Raw genomic sequence first — 13,447 nt, 5'->3', positions numbered from 1 at the left:
TTTTTTTGTCTTAACTCTTGAAAAACTAGACAGCATAAACTAGTTTATTCATTCATTTAAAACAAACAAAACAAATTCATCAAATAGAAAAAAACATTGAATGAAAAGGGAGCAGAAAGAAGAAAAAAACATCTTATAATAGTTTTTAATGTATAGTACAAAATAAAAAATTATTGCATATTATTTGTAAGGGACATTTAGTGTCTCTGTACAAACAATATTAAGTGGTAAAATTGTAAGTTTTAAATATAAAAGTGGTAAAAACCTGATGTGAGGAGTCAGTGTTCAGGAGAAGTCTTGCCTATTTGTGAACACAATCTATGTACAAAGTTGTGATAAAGTTATAGAAAGCACAACCTAAACGGTACAAATGCACTCCACGGGGTAATTTCTGCTTAAATTATGTTTAATTCATAAAATTTTACAGATATTGAGCTAACATTTGATGTGGCGGTAGTGAAGAGTCATTTACAGCGCATGCTTCGAGCACCAACAGATTGCAAAAGATCTTTGTTTAAAACTTTGGCATGCAGATCAGCAGCATTCCTTCAAGGAAAGCTCTTTTATAACCGAATACAACATTTCTTGTAAAGCCAAAACGACGTTTCATCCCGTTCCTAATAAAATATAACACGTCTTGTCAAACGTTTGCCTCAAGCCTGTCTTCCACTGAGATCTGTAGTATCAAACTGCTTTCTTTACATCTCTGCCCTGGATGACAGAATTTCAGATTGATCGAGGGCGAAAGTGTTGCAAGAGTTGGAAACTTGAGGACGGTAAGCTGCAAATCTATTTCAACCTAGTTTAATATATTGTGTATTGTGCACGACTCACATCTCCTTTAAAATCTGATTCCAAATCACTAATTCCTTTTTCATAATAGCTCTTTCTGGGTCACTCTTGCTGTAACTTGGCCTGAATTAACCTTGGAGGACGGAGAATGTGTAAACCTCATTTTATCTTTCAGATTGTTGACTCCTTGGTCCTCATTTCAGTGGGAGGGAGTACGATTTTGTTTACGATGTATCATAAATTATTTAGCAGTTCATGACAACAGAGACAATTGTGTGGCTATATTCCACAGCCTCATCTTCTTGTTTACACCAATTTGAGAACAATAACTAGGGATGCACGATATTATCGGTATGATATCGGTATCGGCCGATATTAGCGATAAAGTTAAATATCGGACATCAACTATTCCATCAAAATAACTCACCGATATAAAAGGCGTTGTTTTTGTAATGATAACCCAATGACAAGGATGCCTGAAGCGCCAGCACATTATAAGATCACGCGCCGTTGAGTTTGAATTTGTGAAAATTTACAAATTTTGCACTGTTCGAGTGTTGTCATTGTGTTAGAGAGAGTGAATGTCATGAATAAAGTTGAAATTAAACATAATCCAAGTTGAAGTGTTACATCATTTTCAGCCCCCTTTTGGGTATCTGTGTTTGGTAACAGGCCAAATTGACAAAGACCATGCAGATTAATGTAGTGTTTTAATTCCACAGCAGAGAAAGCTATGTAGACTCTGTAAGTAGGTCTACGGGAAAAATTTCAGTATTGGTATCGGCAAAATAAGTTTTAATATATTGAATATCGGGCAGCACGGTGGCGCAACTGGTAGAGCTGCTGCCTCTCAGCGAACAGGTCCCTGGTTCAAACCCCGGTCCAGGTGCCTTCTGGGTGGAGTTTGCATGTTCTCTCCGTGCATGCGTGGGTTTTCTCCGGGTACTCCGGTTTCCTCCCACAGACCAAAAACATGCATGTTAGGCTGATTGGTAACTCTAAATTGTCCCTAGGTGTGAGTGAGAGAGTGAATGGTTGTTTGTCTCGTTTGTCTCTATGTGGTCCTGTGATGGACTTGCGACCTGTCCAGGGTGTACCCCGCCCCTCGCACAGTGATTGCTGGACATGGGCACCAGTGACCCCCGTGACCCAAAATGGAATAAGCGGGTAAAGATAATGGATGGATGGATGGATGGATATTGAATATCGGCCAAAAATCCAATATCGTGTAACCCTAATAACAACCACAGCGTAACTTAGTCTGTAATTCAGATTTTGTGTATTTTTTCATTAAGAAAAATCTCCTCTGTTTATTTCATACCTGGATGGTCTGAACAAAGAGGCTGTCTCCACCTGCGGGGCGGTGAACGTCCCCTCCCCTTCTTCCTTTGCTTCCACCTTCCTCCCTTCTTCCACTAGCAGTCTCTCTACGTAGCTCTTGGCCGGGGGTTTGGGGGGCCCGGATGGGCAGGGTCTGAGGTCACAGTAGCTCCCTGCTGTCTCCGACGAGTGCGATTGGCAGCTTGAATGATGGGCGGGCGAAGAGTGCGCTGAGTGACAGGTCTGCGCGGGATACTCTGCAGGAACGAGACCATCTGAGGGGCTGAGCTGGGGGTCGCTGGAGCGGCGCATCACAGGAGAGGGAGGGACGACGGCCAGGACACGCCCGCCTGAGTGGGCTCTCTGCCTGGTGACTGAAGAAGAGAGAGGAGCCTTCAACACTCTGAGGAGTGCATGAACGTGAGAATGTATTATTTATGTGTCTGAGTCTGTCTGGTACTTACTGGCGCTATAAGCAGGAGACAGAGGGGTTTCCCTGACAGGCGACAAGGGGCAGCGGTACTCCTGAATCTGGTCCATGCTCATCGCACAATTGCGCATTGCGTCTTTATGGTGGTGGATCGTCGACGGGCTGCAAACAGCAATTTAGGGATTTTAAAAAGCAGAGATTTGCACGACATCATCATCACTGCCTGCTAATTACTTCAGTGCGAGAAAAAAGGGAGACGTATTAGAAGGCGTGACTGTAAAATGTATCCTGTTTGTGTTATTTCTACACTAAAACAATGTTTAGGAGCAGAAGCAGACATGCGCCATGCAGTGGGAATGCTTAAGATTCTTCAAAACATTATAGGAACCCAGTTAAAAAGAAGTTATACCTCTCCCTGTGTTAGAACTGATTTTGTTCTTCCTGGGCCTCCTGTGGGCCCATCTCTATATCACTGCTTGTAACATATTTGCCTGCTCCTTCTCCAAGTTTAAAACAGCAAATTGTTCCTTTAAACTTGTTTGATTCAGTGCAGAAGTGAGGAATTCTGTCGTACTGACGCGAGTCACAAAGGGAGGCGGTGGTGTCTGTGAGCTGAGGGGCTTTTAGGAGAGTGGAAGGGGAGTGCACCATCTTTAAGGCCACAAGGACAACACTAGTGTCACACACAGGAACACAACCTGCATTTGGACGCAGGTTCCGGCTCTGGTTCTGGCGGTGCCACTGGTGTCTCAACTGGACTGGGACTGTCTGAGTCGCTAATTGTGTATGTGACAAAATGAAGCAAAATGAATTGTCTAAATTTCATGGCGTCTGGAAAAAAACAACACATGAATGATGCTTCAACTCTAGTGAAGGAGTCGTTTCTCTCCGCCTCACCTGTGAGGTATCATTTTTTCAGTTGTGAGTCCATCGGTCATGGTGACGCTCCGCCTTTTGATGTACGCTCCCCTCTGATTGGACGGCGAATACGCTGAGCCATGCTTGTTGGCGAGGGCGAACGTCGCCTCCAGGTAGCGCAGCGGGAGAGTCCGGCTGACGGGACAGTAGATGTGGGCGCCGCTGGACTGGGAGACTGCTTTGCGTTGACCCACGTAGAAACGAACGAGCTCCTGGAGTGAGTCGAAGCTATCCGACTCCAACACATACTGCACCTGTTAGACAAGGATGGAAAGATGCTTTTTGTTGTACGGCAGCTTGGACACGCGAGGAAGTGTTGATGGCAGTCGTGTCATTGTTTCATTTCTATATGGCCCTGGATGGACTTGCAACTTGTCCAGGGTGTACCCCGGCTCTAGCTCAGTGACCCCTAGAGGTAGGCACCAGTAAAGAAAATGAATAGATGATCTCATGTCTGGCAAATCAAAAAGATGCTAAATATGAAGCAAAAATCTGGATTTTGCTAAATTTGGCCAAACGAAATGTAACCAACAGTCATAGTAAGATTTTGTTGTAAACACTCTTAAATTTAAAATGAAAATAGCTCAACTTTGCAGGTTTGAGACTAGCTTAGTGCACACTTTGACAGGTTGAACACACATGTTACTAATGACTGATGATCAGATTTTGTGCACATTCACGTCTCCAGGAAACTTCACTCAGATATCGAAACGGAACAAAGACGTTAATGTTATTAGGCACACCTGCACTTTTCTTCAAGAGCAACTCAAGCACATGTTGGATGATTTGTTTGAGCTTTAACTCGTTGAATGAATGCATATTGACCCGCTGTCTTTCATGTCAGAGTTTTAAACTAGAATCAGCTTATATTCAGAAGCAATGGAGTTTTAGCTGTTTTCACCAAATCTTGCAAACAACGTTATGAGTTATATGCGATATAATGCAACATCACGCTCAGACTGTGTGTTGTAAATGAATCTCAGCTACTATCACATCAAATTTTAGCTGATTATCGGTGAAACTGAACAAGTTAAAGCCATCATTGTGTGGGTCAATGACGACTGACTGTGGCAACCATCTTAAATTAATTTGAAACCAGTAGTTTAACAGTTGCATCTAATCAATACTTTCTAAAAGTTTAATTAAAATTCATGCCAAGGGGCTTGAGGTATCTTGCTAACAGACATTCTGGGTGGAGTCCGACAATGTATTACCCTAAAAACATGAGGAAAAGATCTTGCACAGTGCATACCACTTGGAGAATGAATTGCAAATAACTTTGAGCTACAATTGCAACAAATTTTAGCGCAATGTTTGTAAAATTGACTGAATTATAACCATTTACGTGTTATCTAAGATCAGGTGGCTGTGGTTGCAATTTTGAAGTGGATTGGCTTCAAAAAATCAACAAATACAGATGAACATCTAATGATTATTTGTTGACAATTTAATTAAAATACACCCATTGATTCATGAGACATGCTGCTAACAGACAGTCACAACTGACCCTAAATAGTTAATGACATAATGGTAATGGTAGCACTTATTGCTTAAAAGCAATACACACACACACACACACACACACACACACACACACACACACACACACACACACACACACATATATATATTCTTTTTTTTCTTCTTTACAGGAACATTTATGAAGTTCCACAGGGTAAAACAAGTGTTTCACAGGTGTTGGACAAATGAATTTGTACCTTAGTCTCGCTGGATTTGACCAGAACTTTGCTGATCTTGAAGTGAAGCACTTCGTTGTCCCATCGGCAGGTCAGGACATAGTCGCCCACACTGGTCAGGGAGTCGTGCACGAGGAAATCTCCGTTACGCAAAACCAGAGTCTCCGACACCTAAATGATGCAAACAGGATGAGAAAAATAGGAAAGTCAGCGTCAGCTGTTCATTTGGAGCCCCTAAATTAAAAATTCTCTTCTGAGATAAAACATCAGAATAAAATAAATCGATAAAAACAGATTTATTGTATTTATAAAAAGAAATGCGTCAGAGGCCCAGAGGCCTGTTTGTGTTGCTGAATAAACACCCGCTCTCCGGTTATTAAACTGTTTTTGTTCTGCACAGCTCAGTCAGGCACGGATAGATAAAATATGACAACACACAGAATTACTTCCATTGATGATCCATTTTATTGAGTTCAGCGCTACTGTAAGAACGAGACAAATTCTAAATTTATTGACCGGAGAGGCAATCAGGAAAAGTAATGCTCTACTCATGGCCGGCCTAGCAGCTCCAGGCTGTTTCGCAGATAGCTGTGTCGGCTTGTTAATGTGCTTTCTGAGACCGGATCACAACCATTGATCGAGCGGGCGTGTTGTAAAACAGAGACTAAACTCAGACCGAGCGCAATTTGTTTCAAAACAACTCGTAAGGATGGTGAAATCGGATGATGCAAAGGTTATGATCCTTTGAAGGAAGCATGAAATATGCACATCCGGAGGAGAAGGGACCAGCAGGAGGCAGCATTTGACTCGGATCAAAGGCTCAAAGCTCGTGCGGGGGGCCTCTTATCTCTGCCAGACTCAAACATCAACCCTCTTGAGGAGAACTGACTTTTAAATGCATCCCTCAAAGGACAGTGTGGGTGAAAGCTTTGTAAACTTTTTAAACAATAAGAGATGTCACATGCACTAATAACGCATATCCAAAATCTTTAAACAAAACAATAATAAGGAACTGAACAAACCTTCACGGGTGCTTGAGAGATAAAGTCACTAAGTACTGTTTTGGTAAAGGGACAATCTGGGGTTTACCCCTCAGTTTACACCGGGGCTAAACCATGAATATATAAATATTTTATGTAAATGACAAAGACTCGCAGATGGCTGATTTGAATCTGTCTGTGTTTATGTGTGTTTCAACAAGAAACAGAGGAAGTACCCTCCACATGTGCATGCATCCTGCATGTGTGCACGTGTGTATTTCAGTACCAGCTGTGAAATTCAACTGCGTACATGGGCAACATGCGCAGCTGTCGGTTTGGCAGAGTTTCCCTCGTCCTGAGCGCTAAAGCGATTGCTACAGAGCTGTGGCAGATGATGGGAATCATTAATCAGTGTCATTCTGTGAGCAAACCATCGACGCGGAGCTTTCAAAGCCAGATATTTTGTCAAAGTGATCACTCTCAAATACTGCTGGCTGACGAGTTTATCTCTTTGATTTCTGCCTTTTACTGGTTTTTTCTTTAAGTCTGCACAATGGTCCCTATACAAGTGGTGTGAGGGTTTGATTCGCATCGCCGGTAATAAGTCAGACCCCTTCAGGGTGGAAGTTGGACACCAGGGATGCCCGTTGTCACTGATTCTGTTCATAACTTTTATGGACAGAATTTCTCGGTGCAGCCAGGGGTCAGAGGGATTCCGGTTCGGTGGCCTCAGGATTCCATCTCTGCTCTTTGCAGATGATGCGGTCTTGTTGGCGTCATCGTGCCGTGATCTTCACCTCTCACTGGAGCGGTTCGCAGCCGAGTGTGAAGCGGCTGGGATGAGAATCAGCACCTCCAAATCTGAGGACACGGTACTCGGCAAGAAAAGGGTGGATTGATCTCTTCAGGTCGAGGTTCTGCCTCAAGTGGAGGAGTTCAAGTATCTTGGGGTTTTGATCATGAGTGAGGGAAGAATGGAGCATGAGATTGAGGATTGGTGCAGCATCTGCAGTATTGCAGACTCTGTACTGGTCCGTTGTGGTGAAGACGGAGATGAGCTGTAAGGCAAAGCTCTCTGTTTACTGACTGGTCTATGTTCCTACCCTCACCTATGGTCATGAGCTCTGGGTAGTGACCAAAAGAATGAGATCACGGATACAGGCGGTTGAAATGAGTTTCTTCAGCAGGGTAGCTGGACTCTCCCTTAGAGATAGGATGAGGAGTTCAGTTATCCAGGAGAGACTCGGAGTAGAACCGTTGCTCCTCTACATCGAAAGGAGCCAGTTGAGGTGGTTCGGGCATCTGGTAAGGATGCTCCCTGGGCAGCTCCCTAGGGAGGTGTTTCGGGCATGTCCGACTGGGAGGAGACACCAGTGAAGACCCAGGACACGCTGGAGAGACTGCATCTCTTGGTTGGCCCTGGAACACCTTGGAGTCCTTCCAGAAGAGGTGGCTCTGGAAAAAGATGGCTGGGCCTCCCTGCTCAAGCTGCTGCCCCCGAGACCCGACTTCGGAACAAGTGGAAGATAATGGATGGATGGATGGATGCACAACAGTTTACCAAGACAAGAAGTGTGATTGCAACAAATGTTCAGCTGAATTCTTGTAAGTCCATTATTGTAAACTTAGTACAATTCATTATTTCCTCTTTGGTTTATTTTTATGTTTGGGATAATTAGTAATGCTCTTACTTTACAAAGGACCTAATTTGTGTCGAGATCCAATGTTTTAGATTCTAAAACCACTTTTGATGCTGTTTTGTGCAGAATCTTCATTTTAAAAGTTACTATTAACTTAAGGTGTCAAACAATTGCAGTGAAGTTAAAGTGTAAAGCGCACAAAAGTTTGCCGTTTTCAAGCAGAGTGCGTACAAATTGTAAATACTTTACATGTAACGCATTTAACTTGCTCTCCACTTCTGGTGGAAATAACTACTTTGTAACTGTAAATGAATTTTTGGGAGTATCATGAGGACTTTGTGGTTCCAGACGCTTGAATTAACATGTTTTAGAGTTTTGAAAAGGTCAAAAGTTATGAAAACTTCAAGTAACTCTACGTAAAGAAGGAAAAAACATGCTTAGAGTTCAGGGGTAAAATAAAATGAAAATACCGCAGTACATTTCATTGGCTGATAAAGTTTGGTGAACAAAACTATCTTGACTGCTGCAGAAATTAAATAAAAATTCAGCAAAGCAGAGCATGATGAAGCTGGGGAGAGGGGAAGGACCAAGTGTTTGTACCCATTGGCCCCTAAGGGGACCAGAATAAATCTTGATCTATAACATAACAGTTTGTAGTGTTTTTCTTTGTACTCATGACTTCTGAAACAAATTAAAATATCTTAGAATGACTTGTTCCAACTGTATATAGCTCTATATGAACTGACTGCAATTTGAGAATGAGAAAGTTGCTCATACCTCTTGGGGTATGTGTCCATGGTACCAGCCATGGCTCCTGATGTCAGCTGGACTCAGTTTCAGCTCCTCCTCCAGTTCTTTACGAAGTTTCTCAGGAGGAGACTCCAGCAAGTATTTCTCTTTGGAGAACTGCACCGAACCACATAAAAGAACAAAACAGAACATGGCTTCAGGCAAGGTGAACTTAGCATCATCAGACATGGCTCAAATTGCTTATTTGCATGAAAATGAGTTAAAGAAAGAAGCATTATTGACAAATATAAGTGTCATACAAACACATAGGTGTTTACAGTATATAGTACCCTGACCCTGTAATGAACCCTGACCCAAGACAAAGAAATCTGCATGAGCAAGTCTAAACAGTGTTTGCGCACTGCGGAGACCTAATTTTAGCCCTTAAATGTGCACTGAGAATGGTTTAACAATGTCAAACACACACACACACACACACACACAAATGCACCCAATACACGTCATTGTCACAAATGATCGGTTCAATGCATGTATAGTATCTATATATAATAATAAATAGTGGTGTAAAACATATCCATTAATTATGGCAACACGAGATAAATCTTAGAGTAAACTCTGTTCAGCTGTGTGAGTCTGATACAATAACTGAAGGTTCAGCTCATTAGATGATTTTTCTTAACTTGGGCGAGTGGGTTGGGGATCAGGAGGCAGAGCGGGGTCGTCCGCTAATTGAAGGGTCGGTGGTTTGATCTGCAGCTTCTCCAGTCTACATAGGATGAGCCTCAATTACTGTATACCGAGCCCCTATGTACTAGTATGTGTGTGTTCATGTGTGTATGACGGGAGAGGAGATCTTTGAACCAAATGTGCTCAAAGGTCAGAACTTCTAAGCAGAAACTGCGAGGACCAGCCTTTGATTAATCAAGCTTTTGGGGATAACAGCCAGTCTCTTCTATTTATTTCAACAAATGTTGTCATAAATAAATGGTTTATAGCCTACTTTGGTATTTTTCAAACAAACGTTCAATTTTTCAAGGTTTAGTTGCGATTTTGACAGGGAACAGCTGTATATAAATGTTAAACAGGAAATAAAAACGCAAATAATTACGATAAATGCTGAAATAAATCAAAAAGATAACGTGAACTACATAAATAACTAACATGAGCATTGAGTGAAACAACATGGTCCCAAAAGGAAGTACAAAAGCAGTGTATTGTTGAAAACAGGGTTCGTTTTATTTTCACGGCCAACATTTTTATTTTTTGGCTGATGCTACTTTTAGGAAATTTAGAGTTAACTATGCCCGTCAGCCTTTCACCAGTTAACAGACAGGAATTAAAATGTAGCAGCAGCTGCTACAACGAGCTCATGGTAGCTCCAAATGTAGTTGCGGTAAAGTACAAATGCTTTTCTTTACAACTTCTCTAAGGGTTGTTAAATATGCTTTTGTTAAAGTACAACAGAATAACCTCCTTAACCCCTTTACCTTTCTGAATTGGGAGCTAATTTATACGTTGGACCAATCAAAATACTCTGCGGGCCGAATATCACCAGGTTTTGGGCCTGATATAGCACAGGAGCCATCAGTTGACAATCACTGGTAGGGAATAAAGGCAAAATAGGCCAATAGGAAAATAACATGTAAGAAATTAATTGGAGAAGTTATAAGAACTGTACAGTAAATTTTATTTGTGCAAAATTCATGATTCACTTGCTTCTCATTTGACATTCACTTCTAATGCATTCTCATGAATTCACATATTCATCTCAAGAACCATTTGCATATTCAATAAAGAAAAAGGGGAAATCCCACAGTGGGACCCCGGTATTAACTGAGGACACCAAAACAACTGATGATCATAGAAAGATTGAGGTCAGACAAGCGAACTAATATGAATAAAACACAGGATGATCAAACAGAGAGACACGAGCAAACAGACAAACTTTGACACAAATATGCACCAACAGAAATCCTCACAGGAATAAACAAAGAAAATAAATCATCTCGATTCTGCCAATATGATGAGAAATGAGACTGGAGACCAGAATAAACAGTAAACAGCCTCATGGCTGAGACTCGCCTCTTGGTTTTCCTAATACGTTCCTCCATTCGGCTCCTTTTTTAATACAAAAGCCAATATTCATCTTCAACTCTATTTCAGACGCACATCGTCTACGGGAGGTGATCCTGTGAACTATTGAGGTCAACTTGATTCAAGATGGCAACCACAGCTATTCGCTTTAGCAAACACAAATATGACAATAAGTCAGTCAATATCACAGTTATCGAGTTAAAATGTGTTTTAGTTGGGACTCATCCCCATCCCACACTTTGAGTGCTAATATGAGACTTTTGTTGAAAACTTTGCAAGGTGGCAGAAATTGGACATTCTCCGTGGAATTCCTTCTTGATGTAAACAACAAAAACGGTTAAATCATGTCATCTGGACCAGTTTCTTTAAGTGAGAAATGTTTCATCCCCTATCCGGAGGACTTCGTCAGTCTGCAGCCTGCCAACCAGATCTAGTTGCAGATCTGTTCAGGTTCAGGTTAGGTTTATTTGTCATATGCAAAATCAACACAAACAATGCAATGAAATGCTCAGGATGAGAAAAACCGTCTCGGCTCGCCAAAAACAATAACAACAAGAAATACCAAAGCATGCAGCAAAAATACTAAAAACATACTAAAATACTACTAAAATACTAAAACAAGGTGCCAAGTTGAAAAAGAAATGTATCTACAGTGTGGTTCGGTTAGCAGTGAGGTTCTTTCAGCAGTATGGTTCTGTTCTGTTAGCGGGTTGGTCTTGTTAGCAACGTTAGCAGGTCCGGTCAGCAGCTTGATGGTAATAAGGACCGCAGCAGCTGCCCTCACAGACCGCAGTCCAGAACCAGGTCCTGCAGACAGAGAACATCTCAGGTTTCCCCACAGAATCAAACGGTCCGTAGAGTTCGATCTGTGCAGGCAGATGGAGGATCCTGTTAGCAGCAATAGCAGGCCCCGCTAGCAGATTGATGATAACAAGGACCGCAGCAGCTGCCCTGCCAGACTACCCACCAGAGCTGGGTCCAGCAGACAGAGAACATCCAAGGTTTTCCCCAAGAGGTCTGTAGAGTTTGGTTCGTGCAGGCAGACGGAGGATCATGGAGACGTCCACCATGACAGGCCAGAGCCTGTGAGGCTGTAGTGGGGCTGGGAATGGAACCATGATGGCAGGACGTCATGATAGCAAGGCAGTGACACACAAAACTCCACAAGTGTGTCACGTTCATACCCGTAGTGTGGGTGTGCAGCGTAGGCACAAAAAAAGTTAAAACAAGAACAACAGGAACAAAAAAGATTGGGTCGAAGCGGAGCTCCCATCAGTGCGGCCATACTGCGGCGCTCATACTAACAGTCCCATAGTTAGCCTTCATTGCTGTGTTTCAAGGCAACCTCCTGTTGGAATCTCAGAAATAGGCTTTTTATGTTAAATGTAGTGACCTAAATGTTTTAGGCCGGATGGCCAACTTGCTGCAAGTTGCAGCAAGTAGCAAGTAGCAAGTTAAAGTTGCAAGGCCTCCAACAGGAAGTTGGCTTGAAACACAGCAATGAAGGCTACTTATGGGACAGATCTGGTTTGCAGGCCATAGACTGATAAAGTCCTCTGGATTGGGGGGGGGGGGGGGGGGAAACTTTTCTCACTTAAAGAAACTGGTCCAGATGACGATTTAACCTTTTTTGTTGTCATCTACCTGGATGATTGAGCTTACAACCCTTTCTCCTTTTTGACGTATTTTCAGCTTCCTGCTCGTGTCTTTGTGAGATGACAGAGCCTCACATCATCTCCACCTTGTTGCAAAATGAAATTATTAACTTCCCCCCACTCCTCTCCCCTCTTCACCCCTCCGATCCTCGATGGGGAAAACCGGAGGAATATCACTGTCACCGTGGCGGTTCATGCTCCCAGATTAGATTTGAGGTGTGTGAGTGTGTGTGTGAAGGTGAGAAGAGGCCAATAACACACAGAGAGAGGTCAAGTGTGCAGTTATTGCTTTTTCCTGTCTCCGTGGAAACCCAAGAGCGAGTTGCTATTGAATTGATGCTTGACAATGAACTTGGCGTTTGTGTGCGTATGTGTGTGTGTGTGCAGTGTTATGAAGCAAATTGAAATGTCAACTGGACTCTATTTATGATAGGACTCATGAGCGAGGCTGACGTTAGAGGGGAAACAGTGACAGAGACCAACAAATAGACAATAAAAAGTGATTTGACAAGGTCGAATAATGGCAAAAGAGACATCCACTGTGATGTATTCTAATATACAAAGAAAATAAAAAACATGTCACACACACACCTGTTGTAGTCCCATCTGCATCAGTTGTGTTGTGCCATGAATAAAAAATGCCTTACTTCTTGCGTCTGGCAGGAAATGACCAACACAAATCCTGAGAAAAGTGTGTGTGCATGTGTGTGTGTGTGCTGTAATAGCAGGCAATGCTTCCTCTTAGAAAGCGAGGAGAGAGATGGGATGAAGAAAAGCTGCAAAGGCTCCTGTTGGGTGGGCAAAGAGTGCACAAGCAGGGACTGGATGAACACACAATGGGAATAAGTACAATGGGAAACAGTGACAAAGACTAATGTGATATCACCAGTAAAGTTACAGAAACTAAGAGTTTGACCCTCACTATCCTGCATCCCCAGTTTCCATTTAACAGCGAGATGGTGGAACCGCTCGGAGATGTGGTGAGTGGGCAATGGACTTAAAATGAAATTCTGCTTCGGGTCTCACAACCTTGAGCCGGCCCCGGATCTGCTGTAAGTCTGACACTCTACCTGTCTATTTGCCTCAAATTCTCAAGCACAAACTGCCCAACACGTCATGGCGAAGTAAAAAACCTGGACAGAAAATGCAGAAAAATATGAAAAAAAAAAAA

The 13,447-nt window shown here is 42.5% G+C and overlaps 1 protein-coding gene across 1 annotated transcript in view; it reads right to left on the bottom strand.

Annotated features, from left to right (window-relative positions):
• The window catches only part of sh2d3ca (SH2 domain containing 3Ca), a 49,532-nt gene that overhangs the window by 4,817 nt on the left and 31,268 nt on the right, over positions 1–13,447 (bottom strand). Inside the window, exons 2-6 of the mRNA XM_037692257.1 lie at positions 8,555–8,683; positions 5,179–5,328; positions 3,440–3,714; positions 2,577–2,704; positions 2,114–2,486 (exon numbers count right to left, since the gene is read on the bottom strand). Of these exons, the coding sequence (XP_037548185.1) occupies positions 2,114–2,486; positions 2,577–2,704; positions 3,440–3,714; positions 5,179–5,328; positions 8,555–8,683 (1,055 nt within the window). The remainder of the gene's footprint in view (positions 1–2,113; positions 2,487–2,576; positions 2,705–3,439; positions 3,715–5,178; positions 5,329–8,554; positions 8,684–13,447) is intronic.

This window comes from Nematolebias whitei, chromosome 18 (assembly GCF_014905685.2).
Source record: "Nematolebias whitei isolate Nwh7 chromosome 18, NemWhi1, whole genome shotgun sequence".
Classification (NCBI taxonomy): Eukaryota; Metazoa; Chordata; class Actinopteri; order Cyprinodontiformes; family Rivulidae; genus Nematolebias; species Nematolebias whitei.
The sequence above is the reverse complement of the archived record's forward strand: the minus strand, read 5'-3'. Positions and strand labels throughout refer to the sequence as shown.